This window comes from Entelurus aequoreus, linkage group LG07, assembly GCF_033978785.1.
Source record: "Entelurus aequoreus isolate RoL-2023_Sb linkage group LG07, RoL_Eaeq_v1.1, whole genome shotgun sequence".
Taxonomy (NCBI): domain Eukaryota; kingdom Metazoa; phylum Chordata; class Actinopteri; order Syngnathiformes; family Syngnathidae; genus Entelurus; species Entelurus aequoreus.
Window position 1 is genome coordinate 81904013 of NC_084737.1, and position 18989 is coordinate 81923001.

The 18989-nt window shown below is 42.3% G+C and overlaps 2 protein-coding genes across 2 annotated transcripts; both read right to left on the minus strand.

Annotated features, from left to right (window-relative positions):
* Positions 1-5385: 5385 nt before the first annotated feature.
* LOC133654417 (ladderlectin-like) lies at positions 5386-7939 on the minus strand. Its single transcript, XM_062054731.1, has 6 exons — positions 7880-7939; positions 7745-7772; positions 7553-7638; positions 7342-7476; positions 5664-5760; positions 5386-5462 (listed from the first exon to the last, which is right to left on the minus strand). The coding sequence occupies exons 1-6, from the start codon at positions 7937-7939 to the stop codon at positions 5386-5388; spliced, it is 483 nt and encodes a 160-aa protein (XP_061910715.1).
* A 1471-nt stretch (positions 7940-9410) lies between these two features.
* Positions 9411-12545, minus strand: LOC133654418 (galactose-specific lectin nattectin-like). The gene is made up of 6 exons (XM_062054733.1): positions 12486-12545; positions 12351-12378; positions 12159-12244; positions 11948-12082; positions 9962-10058; positions 9411-9760 (listed from the first exon to the last, which is right to left on the minus strand). The coding sequence occupies exons 1-6, from the start codon at positions 12543-12545 to the stop codon at positions 9684-9686; spliced, it is 483 nt and encodes a 160-aa protein (XP_061910717.1). The 3' UTR covers positions 9411-9683.
* Positions 12546-18989: the final 6444 nt, after the last annotated feature.

The window sequence follows — 18989 nt, forward strand, 5'->3', positions numbered from 1 at the left end:
AAAATGTTCCTTTGCATTACTAACTAATGAGTTAATTGCCACAGCTAAATATCAGTCCCTCCCTGAGTTGTACTGAAGTTCTTGCATTAGGACAGCCACTCCTTGACTTTTTGTAAGATGACACTTTGAAGGGTTGCTATGAGCAGAACATGTGCAATTATCTCCTATATCTTCATACCTTCACTAAGGCGTGGAACAGTGTTCCTTTCCAAATTAGGATGATGCATACTTCTTCACATTTCAAAAGAGAACACAGAAGGTTTCTGTTGGACAGCTTCTCACGTGAACTTTGGCAGACTTGGTGTGAAGTCTGTGATGCAAGCACGATGTCCCTTGTTTCTTGTTTTGAATACGCTTTCTTTTTGTGGAACCTGCTGCAAACCAGAGTCACACCACATTTTGCCTTTAATATTTCCTGTTTAATAAGTGAAAACCAAAATGAAATGAAAGTATTTGGTTGGAATACATGACGCGAATCGCTTAATGGACGGATGAGCAGCGCCTGAAGAGCTGCAGCCTGTCACCATAGCCCCCACTCCCTCCCCTCTGTTGCAAGTCTCGAGATGGATGTTGTAATATGTATATGTGCTTTGCTATGGAGGTTTTTTCCCACTCCAGACTGGGCCCCCTTAGGAGCCCAATCTAGATTGTATTTTTTTACTCATCCTCACCCAGCGTTTACCTTTTTCCCATCTTTTACGGGGCGCCTTGTGGCAACCCATCAGCGTTCCTGTTCTGTAACCCTGTACACTGTTTGTTTGTCTCATCTTGAACGGGTTTGTGCTGAAAACAAAGTTTAGTTGTACTTGTGCAATGACAATAAAGACCTACCTACCTACCTACCTACATAATTAGACTGGATCTAATAAACTAGATCCACTCGACATCCATTGCACTGGTCGCCCGGGGTGGTCCCCACATCTGCAGTCCCCTCCGAGGTTTGTCATTGTGCCCATTGGGTTGAGTTTTCTCTTGTCCTGATGTGGGCTCTGAGCCGAGGATGTCGTTGTGGCTTGTGCAGCCCTTTGAGACACTTGTGATTAAGGGCTATGTAAATAAACTTTCATTGATTGATTGATTAAATTTGTATTCCTGCTGTAGGGGCACTTGCATTCAGAGGAGGAGCTACACCATGTTTAAACACCAGTTTCACAAATTAATAACACTCTATGTGGATTGTTACAATCATGCTTTGGTTGTCAAAGATGTTTGGTCATGTAATCTGTGATATTTCTACCTGGAAAAAAAAAGCTGTAATATTCTGTACATTACATGTTGTCCAAGTTAATGGTCTTCATATCGCTGCATGACAATGTCTGAACCTTCTCTATTTAATCATAAAAATGTAATAATGAGCCTGCTACACATTCTGTAACTGAGAAGTGTATACCAGAACATGTTATAAAGTAATTTGTACAATTTGTCAGACAGCCATAACCCCCCTCCCATATTCCTTAACTGATGTACTAACATGTATCTAGGTGCACATATCACAGATTATATTACACAACATCTTTGACAACCAAAGCATGATCGCAACAATCCACATGGTGTGCTATTAATTTGTGAAACTGGTATTTAAACATGGCGTAGCTCCTCCTCTGAATGCAAGTGCTCCTACAGCAAGAATACAAATTCAATCAATCAATCAAAGTTGATCTATATAGCCCTTAATCACAAGTGTCTCAAAGGGCTGCACAAGGAATTGTCTTTCAGCTCCTGCTGCTATCTCCTCACGCTCCAGTGTTGAGAACTGGGCTGCTATTCTGGCCTCCTTAGCCTTCAATTCTGCTTCTCGGCGTCCATAGGAAGCTTCCAGTTTAGCGCCGGCCCTGAAAGCAGTTTTGCTAGTTGAGGAAAGACCAGATCCTCCAGTTGTGGTGGAATGCAGCGTCGGGTTCCGTGCTGGCCACGTCACCACTGTAGCTGTCTCCACTTCAGAATCAGAATGAGAATCAGAAATACTTTAATAATCCCCGAGGGGAAATGAAGATTTTCAGTACAATCCCATTCAAGAGCAGACAAATATTACAGGTAGACAGAACAGGATCGCTGCCAACTTCCGGCACCCCTTACAAAAAAGGTGAGAAAAGGGTAAACTAAAAAATCAGTTTAAGCCTGGGCCCTGGAGAGGGGGTCCAGACTGAGGCCAAAGGGAAAAAACTCTCACAGCCATAGCACACATAAACATGTGTGTAAGAGGGAAACACCAAGGACATTAAAGACATTAATCGAACAGAGCTGATGCAACCAGCCACTTCTACACACAGCCACAAAAGGAAAACAACAACAACAAGACCTATACACTGTGGTGGCCTCTGCGGTGTTCCACGCCATCGTCTGCTGGGGTGGAGGAGCATGGCCAGAGACAGGAGCAGACCCAACAAAGCAACCAAGAGAGCCGACTCCACCCTCGGCCGCCCACCAACTCTTGGCCAGTGACCAGTCTGCATGGATGAGTGAGGATACGTCTAAGGAGACCGAGGTGTCCGATACCTGCTCATTCAGCCAAAACACTGCGAGGTTTGTCTGTCCCGGCGCTCAGCGCCAGCTCCGCAGTCCTGTCTCTTCATCCGCATGCCCTCCAGTCTCTCCAAACTCTGCAGTCCTGTCTCTTCATCTGCATCTCCTCCAGTCTCTCCAAACTCTGCAGTCCTGTCTCTTCTTCCGCATCTCCTCCAGTCTCTCCAAACTCTGCAGTCCTGTCTCTTCATCCGCATCTCCTCCGTAAATGACCGCCATAACCACAACACCAGGGGGTGCTCCATTAACCACGTTAAACCCAGATTCCGAACTAACAAAGGTCTTAACTCATTCTCTTTCTATGCCACATCAATGTGGAATGCGCTCCCAACAGGTATAAAAGAAAGGGCATCTCTATCCTCCTTCAAAACCGCAATAAAAGTTCACCTCCAGGCAGCTACAACCCTAAACTAACACCCTCCCCGGATTGCTAATAATCAAATGTAAACAATCAAATGCAGATACTTTTTCTTTTTCTTATGCCTTCTGATCTCTCTCTCTCTCTCTCTCTCTCTCTCTCTCTCTCTCTCTCTCTCTCTCTCTCTCTCTCTCTCTCTCTCTCTCTCTCTCTCTCTATGTCCACTACTTGATGTCCATACCCCCCCCCCCTCCACACCCCTGATTGTAAATAATGTAAATAATTCAATGTGATTATCTTGTGTGATGACTGTATTATGATGATAGTATATATGATAGTATATATCTGTATCATGAATCAATTTAAGTGGACCCCGACTTAAACAAGTTGAAAAACTTATTCGGGTGTTACCATTTAGTGGTCAATTGTACGGAATATGTACTTCACTGTGCAACCTACTAATAAAAGTCTCAATCAATCAATCAATCAATCAGTCTCTCCAAACTGCAGTCCTGTCTCTTCATCCGCATCTCCTCCAGTCTCTCCAAACTCTGCAGTCCTGTCTCTTCATCCGCATCTCCTTCAGTCTCTCCAAACTCTGCAGTCCTGTCTCTTCATCCGCATCTCCTTCAGTCTCTCCAAACTCTGCAGTCCTGTCTCTTCATCCGCATCTCCTCCAGTCTCTCCAAACTCTGCAGTCCTGTCTCTTCATCCGCATCTCCTCCAGTCTCTCCAAACTCTGCAGTCCTATCTCTTCATCCGCATCTCCTTCAGTCTCTCCAAACAGACTCTGGTGTGGCAGAGACCCAGCAGCTGGTCTCCATGGCCAAAAGGCTCCCGGGAGGCAGATCCAAAAGTTACCAAAAAAAGCACAGCGGAAGTCACGAAAGTGCCACCCCTTGTCGCACAGTCCCAAAGGGTCCCCAACCAAAAGGCACAAAAAAACCCCACCAGAAAACAAGAGGGAAACATCAGGAACACAAAAGGATGACACAAGAGCACAGAGCTCCTGCCACCAGCAGCCACTACAGCGGCGCCATCTTTGGAAAAAAACTGTATGATGGCTTCATCTGGCCAGGATCTTCAGTTCTCACTGGATCGGTTCGCAGCTGAGTGTGAAGCGACTGGGATGGGAATCAGCACCTCCAAGTCCGAGTCCAATGGTTCTCGCCCGGAAAAAGGTGGAGTGCCATCTCCGGGTTGGGGAGGAGATCTTGCCCCAAGTGGAGGAGTTCAAGTTCCTCGGAGTCTTGTTCACGAGTGAGGGAAGAGTGGATGGTGAGATCGACAGGCGGATCGGTGCGGCGTCTTCAGTAATGCGGACGCTGTATCGATCCATTGTGGTGAAGAAAGAGCTGAGCCGGAAGGCAAAGCTCTCAATTTACCGGTCAATCTACGTTTCCATCCTCACCTATGGTCATGAGCTTTGAGTTATGACCGAAAGGACAAGATCACAAGTTTTCTCCGCCGGGTGGCGGGTCTCTCCCTTAGAGATAGAGTGAGAAGCGCTGTCATCTGGGAGGAGCTCAAAGTAAAGCCGCTGTTCCTCCATATCAAGAAGAGCCAGATGAGGTGGTTCGGGCATCTGGTCAGGATGCCACCCGAACGCCGTACATATTCCGTACAGTTGACCACTAAATGGTAACACCCGAATAAGTTTTTCAACTTGTTTAAGTCGGGGTCCACGTTAATCAATTCACGTCCGACTGGAGGCAAAGGGGAAGACCCAGGACACATTGGGAAGACTATGTCTCCCGGCTGGCCTGGGAACGCCTCGGGATCCCCCGGCAGGAGCTGGATGAACTGGCTGCTTAGGCTGCTGCCCCCGCGACCCGACCTCGGATAAGCGGAAGAAGATGGATGGTTTTTGAATTTATTTTTAAAGTGATTTAGAGGCAGAATGGATTGCTCTCATTAGCTGCATTGCTAGCCACCAAGAAAGACAATCTTTTGAGAAATTAGAATGCAAAAAAACTTTGTCTTCTTGTCTCTCATTGTGAACGATGGGCAAAATTTTAAAAAAAAGTGCAGTTCCCCTGTAGGAGTCCGAGTCTGCTTTAGACTCCTACGATTTGTCTTCTTTGCCTTGTAACACGGAGCTCGGTTGTTAGTTTTGCAGACAAAAAGAAACACAGACAAAACCACACATCTTTTTTCTTTGGCAAATGAATGACATTGTCCCCACGATGACGTTGGATTTATTATTTTATTTGTGTTTATGGACACCCCACCTGCAGCCGATGCACATTTTCCCTGCCTCCGCGGTCAATATACTTAATTTGCCCCTCAGATTGAAAAGAGTAACATTGAATAAAATCCCCGATTGTGTGACAACGTTCCGAAATGTGACACAACGCACCATCAACTTGCGTGTTTGTCAGCAATCAATTAGAAAGTGATCAGACTGTGTAATATACTAATGAATACATAGATATCATTAAAGTTGGGTCGTCCTGCAGAAGAGTCATCAAGGTGGTGGAAAAGGCATCGTCAAGGAAGACTGATCAGTGTTTGCACTTAGTGTCTCTGGCACAAACGTAGGGGTGTAAGTCAGTACAGCTGTCCAGATCCCAGAGTTCATCTGTAAGAAAACAGAAGCGTGTGATTCCAGATAATCTGCTGCCGATTATTGAAGCAAATGATGCAGATCTGTCTGCAATTTCCCCACATATTGTTAATCCAGTCTAAGAAAAGGTGTAGAAGTACATCAAATGAAGCAAATAGTTACTATGACTAGATACTAATAACTCCATCACAGGTCATAGTCATTGTATATATTTACCACTGTTTTCAATCTCAACACAATCTCCAGTGTCACCGTCATTGTTAAAAGCATTGAACTTAAAGTCTGAGCCGTCAGTCCAGAGAAAGGTGTCCGTCTGAAAGACAAAAAAAAAAATGTTTAATTGAGGGACACCAGAAGTTAAATCAGTGCTCTTTTGTGTTTGTCACAAGATCATTTATTTTTGTGGCGTGTGTGCTGATTCTTAATTCTTTGGAATATCTTGCTGATTATTATGTTGGTTTTATTGTTAGCATCATAAAACGATGACACCATTGTCATACATCTTAATAATTCTGGTTATTTTAACTTCTAGACTGAATTATTGTGCTGATTACTTTGTTTTGTTATTCAGTATTGCCTCCGCCAGGAGGTTGTGTCATCACGAGGATTAGTTTTTCTGTCGGTTAGATAGTAACATAACTCAAGAAGCTATGGTCAGATTTTCACGGAACTCTCATGAAATGTCGGAAATGGAAAGGGGAACAACTGCTTAGATTTTGGAGCTGATCCAGATCATTTGTACTATGTTACCTTACATTTACGTTAGGAGTCTCTCGTTCTCTGTGTGTGAATGTTAGCGGCCCCGCCTCCACCCACAGACTGTGAATGACTGACAATACGTTTCTATTATTACACTGTAGATAGCTCATGTATTTTAAACATTTCCTGATTAAACATTCAGGAAATGTAGTTTGTCTTAAACTAATGTCAATAGTCAAACAACAGACAATTAGGTGTTTATCACATTTGAACAGAAGTGTAAATGTTACAACTGAAAGGATCCAGTAATTAACAATAAATCAGCAAGTAGATTAATAACATTTTCAGAAAGTTATAGAACCAACATCGTCCTCGGACCAAATGGAGCATAATGGCACCAGTCTTCCATCTGGCCCCCACATCATGTCTCTGTGCTCCATGGAGGAGTAGCGCAGCGTTTCCTCCTCCATCGCGCGCAGGACCGCCCAAGAAGCCTCGTCAAAAGCGTCCAATTTTTGTGCGTCCAATTTGGTTTGCTTTTGACTCTCATCTGAGTAGACTTCATCAGTTCATACTCAAAGACTTAGATTGGTCAGATCTACATCTGACCAATCTAAGTCAATAGACTAGATCTGACCAATCTAAGTCTATGACCATGAACTGATGAAGCCTACTGAGGTATTGACACAAGCCGCTAGACTAGATCTGACCAATCTAAGTCTAAGACTAGATTTGACCAATCTCAGTCTCAGACTTGATGTGACCAATCTAAGTCTAAGACTAGATCTGACCAATCTAAGTCAAAGACTAGATGTGACCAATCTCAGTTTTTGAGCATGAACTGATGACGCCTACTTGGGTGAAAGGCGAAATGTCTTCTGATCTATTATCATATACGTATCAATATTTGGTGATACATGTGGTTATCGCAGGAGGCTGTGATATATATCATCCCTAGATGAATTCCAATGAACTGCATTGTTAGCTGGCTGGTACTAAGTGGTGATGAGGGAAAGACTTGTTCCTGTCTCATGTAAGGATTGTGGATGCTGGGCTAAATAAAAACAATAAAACAATTCAGTTTTCATTGAAGTTGATGCAAGTATTGAAATATTGGAGGACACTTACATTTTCTGTGTGATTACATATCAAATGTAGATTTTGTATGATTGTTGTATTGGTAAAAGTGTCACACCTCTACCGCCTGATGGAGTCCAATCCAGGTGTCAGTAATGGGGTCATCCGTTAACTTAATCACTTCCAACACAGTCGCATATTCCAGAGCGCTTAGGATGGAGGCCAGATTCCCACCAAGAAGGTTGCAGATGCTCTAAAATGACAAAAACCAACAGAAGACAAACTGGTTTAGAACTACATCCTAACTACTGAGTGAAGTCCTTCCATACCTCTGCATCTAAAAAGGTCCTTTCTTCCTCCTGGTAGATGAAACAACGTTTATTCAACTGAGTCCAGCCCTTAGGACAACATTCATCTGCAACACATTTGTTTTTTTAGGTCAACAATTTTTTTAACTGAAACGGATAAAATGTGAATTTGAAAAAATGAATTAGAAAACTCATGAAGTCACAGCTGCCAACCTGTGTTGTCCTGGAAATACGAAGACCACTGTGGAGAGGACAAGAAGACATGGTTGACAATGATGAAGACAGCGATCAATGAAAGACTCGATGAAGCGGGTGTTATTGAAGTCAGCAGGTGAGATTTGGACTTACAACTCCAGTCAGTCCAATGATCCCAGAAAGGAGGAAGAACGCACGAGAAGTAAACGCCATCTGTGCAATGGTAGACAAATACTGACATGTTAGAAATGAAACAGACTTCTAAAAGTAGGATGTAAAGTTGTGTGGTTTTACCTTTGCAGGTGTGATGTTTGATGCTGAGGGCGTCAAGAAGCCTTCTTATATATATGTACATGCTGGCATTATGCCACCCTGCAGGTTCTGTCACTTCTTACAGAAAACATTCCAACATAAAATTAAATTCCTTTCAAAACAGCTCTAGTCTGGTAAAGTCAGCACGAGTGATTAGTGACACGTGTTCTCCTTAAAGGGGAACTGCACTTTTTTAACATTTAGCCTAAAGTTCACAATCATTACGAGAGACAAGACCACACATGTCTTTTTTTTTTAGGATTTTAAAGATAATCAAAAACACTTGAAAGATGCGCCTTGTGAATAAGGGCTATATAAATATACTTGGATTCATTCATTGATTGAATTTGTATTCTTGCTGTAGGAGCACTTGCATTCAGAGGAGGAGCTACACCATGTTTAAACACCAGTTTCACAAATTAATAACGCACTATGTGGATTGTTACGATCATGCTTTGGTTGTCAAAGATGTTTGGTTATGTTATCTGTGATATTTCTACCTGGAAAAAAATGCTATAATATTCTGTACGTTAATGGTCTTCATATCGTTGCATGACAATGTCTTGACCTTCTCCATTTAATAATAAAAATGTAATAATCAGCCTGCTAAACATTCTGTAACTGAGGAGTGTATACCAGAACATATTATAAAATAATTTATACAAATTGTCAGGGTGGCGGGTCTCTCCCTTAGAGATAGGGTGAGAAGCTCTGTCATCCGGGAGGAGCTCAAAGTAAAGCTGCTGCTCCTCCACATGGAGAGGAGCCAGATGAAGTGGTTCAGGCATCTGGTCAGGATGCCACCCGAACGCCTCTCTAGGGAGGTGTTTAGGGCACGTCCGACCGGTAGGAGGCCACGGGAAAGACCCAGGACACATTGGGAAGACTATGTCTCCCGGCTGGCCTGGGAACGCCTCGGGATCCCCCGGCAGGAGCTGGACGAACTGGCTGCTTAGGCTGTTGCCCCCGCGACCCGACCTCGGATAAGCGGAAGAAGATGGATGGTTTTTGAATTTATTTTTAAAGTGATTTAGAGGCAGAATGGATTGCTCTCATTAGCTGCATTGCTAGCCACCAAGAAAGACAATCTTTTGAGAAATTAGAATGCAAAAAAACTTTGTCTTCTTGTCTCTCATTGTGAACGATGGGCAAAATGAAAAAAAAAAGTGTAGTTCCCCTTTAGGAGTCCGAGTCTGCTTTAGACTCCTACGATTTGTCTTCTTTGCCTTGTAACACGGAGCTGAGTTGTTAGTTTTGCAGACAAAAAGAAACACAGACAAAACCACACATCTTTTTTCTTTGGCAAATGAATGACATTGTCCCCACGATGACGTTGGATTTATTATTTTATTTGTGTTTATGGACACCCCACCTGCAGCCGATGCACATTTTCCCTGCCTCCGCGGTCAATATACTTAATTTGCCCCTCAGATTGAAAAGAGTAACATTGAATAAAATCCCAGATTGTGTGACAACGTTCCGAAATGTGACACAACGCACCATCAACTTGCGTGTTTGTCAGCAATCAATTAGAAAGTGATCAGACTGTGTAATATACTAATGAATACATAGATATCATTAAAGTTGGGTCGTCCTGTAGAAGAGTCATCAAGGTGGTGGAAAAGGCATCGTCAAGGAAGACTGATCAGTGTTTGCACTTAGTGTCTCTGGCACAAACGTAGGGGTGTAAGTCAGTACAGCTGTCCAGATTCCAGAGTTCTTCTGTAAGAGAACAGAAGCGTGTGATTGCAGATAATCTGCTGCCGATTATTGAAGCAAATGATGCAGATCTGTCTGCAATTTCCCCACATATTGTTAATCCAGTCTAAGAAAAGGTGTAGAAGTACATCAAATGAAGCAAATAGTTACTATGACTAGATACTAATAACTCCATCACTGGTCATAGTCATTGTATATATTTACCACTGCTTTCAATCTCAGCACAATCTCCTACATTGACGGTTGCGTTAAAAGCATCGAACTTAAAGTCTGAGCCGTCAGTCCAGAGAAAGTTCTCCGTCTGAAAGACAAAAAAAAAAAATGTTTAATTGAGGAACACCAGAAGTTAAATCAGTGCTCTTTTGTGTTTGTCACAAGATCATTTATTTTTGTGGCGTGTGTGCGGATTCTTAATTCTTTGGAATATCTTGCTGATTATTATGTTGGTTTTATTGTTAGCATCATAAAACGATGACACCATTGTCATACATCTTAATAATTCTGGTTATTTTAACTTCTAGACTGAATTATTGTGCTGATTACTTTGTTTTGTTATTCAGTATTGCCTCCGCCAGGAGGTTGTGTCATCACGAGGATTAGTTTTTCTGTCGGTTAGATAGTAACATAACTCAAGAAGCTATGGTCAGATTTTCACGGAACTCTCATGAAATGTCGGAAATGGAAAGGGGAACAACTGCTTAGATTTTGGAGCTGATCCAGATCATTTGTACTATGTTACCTTACATTTACGTTAGGAGTCTCTCGTTCTCTGTGTGTGAATGTTAGCGGCCCCGCCTCCACCCACAGACTGTGAATGACTGACAATACGTTTCTATTATTACACTGTAGATAGCTCATGTATTTTAAACATTTCCTGATTAAACATTCAGGAAATGTAGTTTGTCTTAAACTAATGTCAATAGTCAAACAACAGACAATTAGGTGTTTATCACATTTGAACAGAAGTGTAAATGTTACAACAGAAAGGATCCAGTAATTAACAATAAATCAGCAAGTAGATTAATAACATTTTCAGAAAGTTATAGAACCAACGTCGTCCTCGGACCAAATGGAGCACAATGGCACCAGTCTTCCATCTGGCCCCCACATCATGTCTCTGTGCTCCATGGAGGAGTAGCGCAGCGTTTCCTCCTCCATCGCGCGCAGGACCGCCCAAGAAGCCTCGTCAAAAGCGTCCAATTTTCGTGCGTCCAATTTGGTTTGCTTTCGCCTCTCATCTGAGTAGACTTCATCAGTTCATACTCAAAGACTTAGATTGGTCAGATCTACATCTGACCAATCTAAGTCAAAGACTAGATCTGACCAATCTAAATCTATGACCATGAACTGATGAAGCCTACTAAGGTATTGACACAAGCCGCTAGACTAGATCTGACCAATCTAAGTCTAAGACTAGATCTGACCAATCTCAGTCTAAGACTATATGTGACCAATCTAAGTCTAAGACTAGATCTGACCAATCTAAGTCTATGACCATGAACTGATGAAGCCTACTGAGGTATTGACACCAGCCGCTAGAGTAGATCTGACCAATCTAATTCTAAGACTAGATCTGACCAATCTCAGTCTCAGACTTGATGTGACCAATCTAAGTCTAAGACTAGATCTGACCAATCTAAGTCTAAGACTAGATCTGACCAATCTAAGTATAAGACTAGATCTGACCAATCTAAGTCAAAGACTAGATCTGACCAATCTAAGTCTATGACCATGAACTGATGACGCCTACTGAGGTATTGACATCAGCCGCTAGACTAGATCTGACCAATCTAAGTCAAAAACTAGATGTGACCAATCTCAGTTTTTGAGCATGAACTGATGACGCCTACTTGGGTGAAAGGCGAAATGTCTTCTGATCTATTATCATATACGTATCAATATTTGGTGATACATGTGGTTATCGCAGGAGGCTGTGATATATATCATCCCTAGATGAATTCCAATGAACTGCATTGTTAGCTGGCTGGTACTAAGTGGTGATGAGGGAAAGACTTGTTCCTGTCTCATGTAAGGATTGTGGATGCTGGGCTAAATAAAAACAATAAAACAATTCAGTTTTCATTGAAGTTGATGCAAGTATTGAAATATTGGAGGACACTTACATTTTCTGTGTGATTACATATCAAATGTAGATTTTGTATGATTGTTGTATTGGTAAAAGTGTCACACCTCTAGCGCCTGATGGAGTCCAATCCAGGTGTCAGCAATGGGGTCATCCGTTAACTTAATCACTTCCAACACAACCGCATTTTCCAGAGCGCTTAGGATGGAGGCCAGATTCCCACCAAGAAGGTTGCAGATGCTCTAAAATGACAAAAACCAACAGAAGACAAACTGGTTCAGAACTACATCCTAACTACTGAGTGAAGTCCTTCCATACCTCTGCATCTAAAAAGCTCCTTTGTTCCTCCTGGTAGATGAAACAACGTTTATTCAACTGAGTCCAGCCCTTAGGACAACATTCATCTGCAACACATTTGTTTTTTTAGGTCAGCAATTTTTTTAACTGAAACGGATAAAATGTGAATTTGAAAAAATGAATTAGAAAACTCATGAAGTCACAGCTGCCAACCTGTGTCGTCCTGGAAAGACAAAGACAACTGTGGAGAGGACAAGAAGACATGGTTGACAATGATGAAGACAGCGATCAATGAAAGACTCGATGAAGCGGGTGTTGTTGAAGTCAGCAGGTGAGATTTGGACTTACAACTCCAGTCAGTCCAATGATCCCACAAAGGAGGAAGAACGCACGAGAAGTAAATGCCATCTGTGCAATGGTAGACAAATACTGACATGTTAGAAATGAAACAGACTTCTAAAAGTAGGATGTAAAGTTGTGTGGTTTTACCTTTGCAGGTGTGATGTTTGATGCTGAGGGCGTCAAGGAGCCTTCTTATATATATGTACATGCTGGCATTGTGCAACTTTGCAGGTTCTGTCACTTCTTACAGAAAACATTCCAACATAAGATCAAATTCCTTTCAAAACAGCTCTAGTCTGGTAAAGTCAGCACGAGTGATTAGTGACACGTTTTCTCCTTAAAGGGGAACTGCACTTTTTTAACATTTAGCCTAAAGTTCACAATCATTACGAGAGACAAGACCACACATGTCTTTTTTTTTAGGATTTTAAAGATGATATTAAACACTTGAAAGATGCGCCTTGTGAGTAAGGGTTATATAATGATAATAATAATAATAATAATAATAATACCTGGGATTTATATAGCGCTTTTCTAAATACCCAAAGTCGCTTTACACGTGTGTGTGGTTGTCAAAGATGTTTGGTTATGTTATCTGTGATATTTCTACCTGGAAAAAAATGCTATAATATTCTGTACGTTAATGGTCTTCATTTCGCTGCATGACAATATCTTGACCTTCTCCATTTAATAATAAAAATGTAATAATCAGCCTGCTAAACATTCTGTAACTGAGGAGTGTATACCAGAACATATTATAAAATAATTTATACAAATTGTCAGGGTGGTGGGTCTCTCCCTTAGAGATAGGGTGAGAAGCTCTGTCATCCGGGAGGAGCTCAAAGTAAAGCTGCTGCTCCTCCACATGGAGAGGAGACAGATGAGGTGGTTCAGGCATCTGGTCAGGATGCCACCCGAACGCCTCTCTAGGGAAGTGTTTAAGGCACGTCCGACCGGTAGGAGGCCATGGGGAAGACCCAGGACACGTTGGGAAGACTATGTCTCCCGGCTGGCCTGGGAACGCCTCGGGATCCCCCGGGAGGAGCTGGACTAAGTGGCTGGGGAGAGGGAAGTCTGGGCTTCCCTGCTTAGGCTACTGCCCCCGCAACCCGAACTCGGATAAGCGGAAGAAGATGGATGGATGGATGGATGGATGGAATTTGCCAGACAGCCAGAAAAAAATCCCCCACCCCCATATTCCTTAACTGATGTACTAACACTTATCTAGGTGCACATATCACAAATTATACATCGAGCGGCCTTTGTAGCAGCGGAGTCAAGTGCTAGCGGTGACCGCCAATGGAGACGACATAAGCGGTGCGAGCAGAAGCAGAAGCGGGGATGCCGAGCTGGGCTAACAACAAAGAGAAAAGCTAACCAAAGAAGCGTGGAGTCTCCGGGTAAGAAGCCATTTAAACTAGAACTAGCCGGCGTCAGGCTGGATAATCCCTGCACAAATAGCAATTCTCTTAGAATAAAACACAACTCACATAATGTTTTTTCTTTTGTGACCGTGTCAGAGGCAGACATACATTGTACCGAGGTAGCTAACTATGATGCGTTCAGTTTATTGCAACATCAAGCAAACAATCTGAATATCCCCGTCGTATCAATTCCTAGATATGGTCGAAACTATTTAAAGTGCAATACGCATAATAAATGCAACATTATTAATATTGCTACTTCGGATAATTTCAACAAACAATCCTCAAAACAGCCCACTACCTATAATATGGGCTTTTTAAACATAAGATCATTATCTTCCAAAACGTTATTAGTTAATGAAGTCATTAGAGACAACAAACTTGACGTCGTTGGTCTCGCCGAGACCTGGCTCAAACCAGACGATTTTTTTGCGCTAAATGAGGCATCTCCTCCTAACTATACCAATACACATGTTGCCCGACCTCTTAAAAGGGGAGGGGGTGTCGCACTAATATACAATGAAAACTATAATCTTACACCTAACCTAAATAATAAATATAACTCGTTTGAGGTGCTCACTTTGAGCTTTGTCACACCGCTGCCTCTCCACCTGGCTGTTATCTACCGCCCCCCCTGGGCCCTATTCGGACTTCATCAGTGAATTCTCAGAGTTTGTTGCTGATCTAATGATGCACGCAGACAATATAATCATAATGGGGGACTTTAATATCCATATGAATACCCCATCGGACCCTCCATGCGTGGCGCTCCAGACTATAATTGATAGCTGTGGTCTTACACAAATAATAAATGAACCCACGCATCGCAACGGTAATACAATAGATCTAGTGCTTGTCAGGGGTGTCACCACCTCTAAAGTTACGATACTCCCGTACACTAAAGTGATGTCCGATCATTACTTTATAAAATTCGAAGTTCTGACTCATTGTCAACAAACTAATAATAATAATAATAACTACTATAGCAGCCGCAACATTAATGCTGCCACAACGACGACTCTTACTGACCTACTGCCTTCGGTAATGGCACCATTCCCAAAATATGTGGGCTCTATTGATAACCTCACTAACAACTTTAATGACGCCCTGCGCGACACCATTGATAGTGTAGCACCGCTAAAGCTAAAAAGGGCCCCTAAAAGGCGTACCCCATGGTTTACAGAAGAAACTAAAGCCCAGAAATTATCATGTAGAAAGCTGGAACGCAAATGGCGTGCGACTAAACTTGAGGTTTTCCATCAAGCATGGTGTGATAGTTTAATAACTTATAAACGCATGCTTACCTCAGCTAAAGCTAAATATTACTCAAATCTCATCCACCTCAACAAAAATGATCCTAAATTTCTGTTTAGTACAGTAGCATCGCTAACCCAACAAGGGACTCCTCCCAGTAGCTCCACCCACTCGGCAGATGACTTTATGAATTTCTTTAATAAGAAAATTGAAGTCATTAGAAAAGAGATTAAAGACAACGCATCCCAGCCACAACTGGGTTCTATTAACACAGATACGACTGTATATACGACGGATACTGCCCTCCAAAATAGTTTCTCTCTCTTTGATGAAATAACATTGGAGGAATTGTCAAAATGTCTAAATGGGACAAAACAAACAACATGTTTACTTGACCCACTTCCTGGGAAACTTATCAAGGAGCTTTTTGTATTATTAGGTCCATCAGTGTTAAATATTATAAACTTATCACTTTCCTCTGGCACTGTTCCCCTAGCATTCAAAAAAGCGGTTATTCATCCTCTACTCAAAAGACCTAACCTCCATCCTGACCTCATGGTAAACTACCGGCCGGTGTCCCACCTTCGGTTTATCTCGAAAATCCTCGAAAAAATTGTAGCACAGCAGCTAAATGAACACTTAGTGACTAACAATCTCTGTGAACCTTTTCAGTCCGGTTTCAGGGCAAATCACTCTACGGAGACAGCCCTCGCAAAAATGACTAATGATCTATTGCTAACGATGGATTCTGATGCTTCATCTATGTTGCTGCTTCTTGATCTTAGCGCCGCTTTCGATACTGTTGATCATAATATTTTATTAGAGCGTATCAAAACGCGTATTGGGATGTCAGACTTAGCCTTGTCTTGGTTTAACTCTTATCTTACTGACAGGATGCAGTGCGTCTCCCATAACAATGTGACCTCGGACTATGTTAAGGTAACGTGCGGAGTTCCCCAGGGTTCGGTTCTTGGCCCTGCACTCTTTAGTATTTACATGCTGCTGCTGGGTGACATCATACGTGTTAGCTTTCACTGTTATGCTGATGACACTCAACTCTACATGCCCCTAAAGTTGACCAACACGCCGGATTGTAGTCAGCTGGAGGCGTGTCTTAATGAAATTAAACAATGGATGTCCGCTAACTTTTTGCAACTCAACGCTAAGAAAACGGAAATGCTGATTATCGGTCCTGCTAGACACCGACATCTATTTAATAATACCACCTTAACATTTGACAACCAAACAATTACACAAGGCGACTCGGTAAAGAATCTGGGTATTATCTTCCACCCAACTCTCTCGTTTGAGTCACACATTAAGAGTGTTACTAAAACGGCCTTCTTTCATCTCCGTAATATCGCTAAAATTCGTTCCATTTTGTCCACAAGCGATGCTGAGATCATTATTCATGCGTTCGTTACGTCTCGTCTCGATTACTGTAACGTATTATTTTCGGGCCTCCCTATGTCTAGCATTAAAAGATTACAGTTGGTACAAAATGCGGCTGCTAGACTTTTGACAAAAACAAGAAAGTTTGATCATATTACGCCTATACTGTATATACCTTTATATACATATATATATACACCTATACTGGCTCACTTGCACTGGCTTCATGTGCACCTAAGATGCGACTTTAAGGTTTTACTACTTACGTATAAAATACTACACGGTCAAGCTCCTGCCTATCTTGACGATTGTATTGTACCATATGTCCCGGCGAGAAATCTGCGTTCAAAGAACTCCGGCTTATTAGTGATTCCCAGAGCCCAAAAAAAGTCTGCGGGCTATAGAGCGTTTTCTATTCGGGCTCCAATACTCTGGAATGCCCTCCCGGTAACAGTTAGAGATGCTACCTCAGTAGAAGCATTTAAGTCTCATCCTAAAACTCATTTGTATACTCTAGCCTTTAAATAGACTCCCTTTTTAGACCAGTTGATCTGCCGTTTCTTTTCTTTTCTTTTCTACTCTGCTCCAAACCCGGGGTGGACCGCTAGCCTGTCCATCAGATGGGGACATCTCTACGCTGCTGACCCGTCTCCACTCGGGATGGTTCCTGCTGGCCCCACCATGGACTGGACTTTCGCTGATGTGTTGGACTTTCACAATATTATGTCAGACCCAATCCACATCCATTGCTTTCGGTCTCCCCTAGAGGGGGGTGTAGGGGTTACCCACATATGCGGTCCTCTCCAAGGTTTCTCATAGTCATTCACATTGACGTCCCACTGGGGTGAGTTTTCCTTGCCCGTATGTGGGCTCTGTACCGAGGATGTCGTTGTGGCTTGTACAGCCCTTTGAGACACTTGTGATTTAGGGCTATATAAATAAACATTAATTGATTGATTGATTGATATTACACAACATCTTTGACAACCAAAGCATGATCATAACAATCCACATAATGTGTATTAATAATGTGAAACTGGTATTTAACATGGTGTAGCTCCTCCTCTGAATCAATCAATCAATGTTTATTTATATAGCCCTAAATCAGAGTGTCTCAAAGGGCTGCACAAGCCACAACGACGTCCTCGGCTCAGATCCCACATCGGGGAAAGAAAAAACTCAACCCAATGGACTACAATGACAAACCTTGGAGAGGACTACAGATTCCCCCCCGGGCGACCGGTGCAATGGATGTCGAGTGGATCTAGCATAATAGTGTGAGAGTCCAGTCCATAGTGGATCTAACATAATAGTGAGAGTCCAGTCCATAGTGGATCTAACATAATAGTGTGAGAGTCCATGTGGATCTAACATAATAGTGAGAGTCCAGTCCATAGTGGATCTAACATAATAGTGAGAGTCCAGTCCATAGTGGATCTAACATAATAGTGAGAGTCCAGTCCATAGTGGATCTAACATAATAGTGAGAGTCCAGTCCATAGTGGATCTAACATAATAGTGTGAGAGTCCAGTCCATAGTGGATCTAACATAATAGTGTGAGAGTCCAGTCCATAGTGGATCTAACATAATAGTGTGAGAGTCCAGTCCATAGTGGATCTAACATAATAGTGAGAGTCCAGTCCATAGTGGATCTAACATAATAGTGAGAGTCCAGTCCATAGTGGATCTAACATAATAGTGTGAGAGTCCAGTCCATAGTGGATCTAACATAATAGTGTGAGAGTCCAGTCCATAGTGGATCTAACATAATAGTGTGAGAGTCCAGTCCATAGTGGATCTAACATAATAGTGTGAGAGTCCAGTCCATAGTGGATCTAACATAATAGTGTGAGAGTCCAGTCCATAGCGGATCTAACATAATAGTGAGAGTCCAGTCTATAGTGGATCTAACATAATAGTGTGAGAGTCCAGTCTATAGTGGATCTAACATAATAGTGTGAGAGTCCAGTCCATAGTGGATCTAACATAATAGTGTGAGAGTCCAGTCCATAGTGGATCTAACGTAATAGTGAGAGTCCAGTCCATAGTGGATCTAACATAATAGTGTGAGAGTCCAGTCCATAGTGGATCTAACATAATAATGTGAGAGTCCAGTCCATAGTGGATCTAACATAATAGTGTGAGAGTCCAGTCCATAGTGGATCTAGTTAATAGTGTGAGAGTCCAGTCCATAGTGGATCGAACATAATATTGTGAGAGTCCAGTCCATAGTGGATCTAACATAATAGTGAGAGAGTCCAGTCCATAGTGGATCTAGTTAATACTGTGAGAGTCCAGTCCATAGTGGATCTAACATAATAGTGTGAGAGTCCAGTCCATAGTGGATCTAACATAATATTGTGAGAGTCCAGTCCATAGTGGATCTAACATAATAGTGTGAGAGTCCAGTCCATAGTGGATCTAACATAATAGTGTGAG

Excerpts from the sequence above, each read along its gene's own strand:
- LOC133654418 (XM_062054733.1), bottom strand. The coding sequence starts at position 12,545 with ATGGCATTTACTTCTCGTGCGTTCTTCCTCCTTTGTGGGATCATTGGA. Across the intron at positions 12,083-12,158 it reads GGAGCTTTTTAGATGCAGAG|AGCATCTGCAACCTTCTTGG; the intron begins GTATGGAAGGAC and ends TTGTCATTTTAG. Across the intron at positions 10,059-11,947 it reads GACTCCATCAGGCGCTAGAG|ACGGAGAACTTTCTCTGGAC; the intron begins GTGTGACACTTT and ends TTTGTCTTTCAG.
- LOC133654417 (XM_062054731.1), bottom strand. The coding sequence starts at position 7,939 with ATGGCGTTTACTTCTCGTGCGTTCTTCCTCCTTTCTGGGATCATTGGA. Across the intron at positions 7,639-7,744 it reads GTATTTCCAGGACAACACAG|ATGAATGTTGTCCTAAGGGC; the intron begins GTTGGCAGCTGT and ends AATGTGTTGCAG. Across the intron at positions 5,463-5,663 it reads TGTTGAGATTGAAAACAGTG|ATGAACTCTGGGATCTGGAC; the intron begins GTAAATATATAC and ends GTTTTCTTACAG.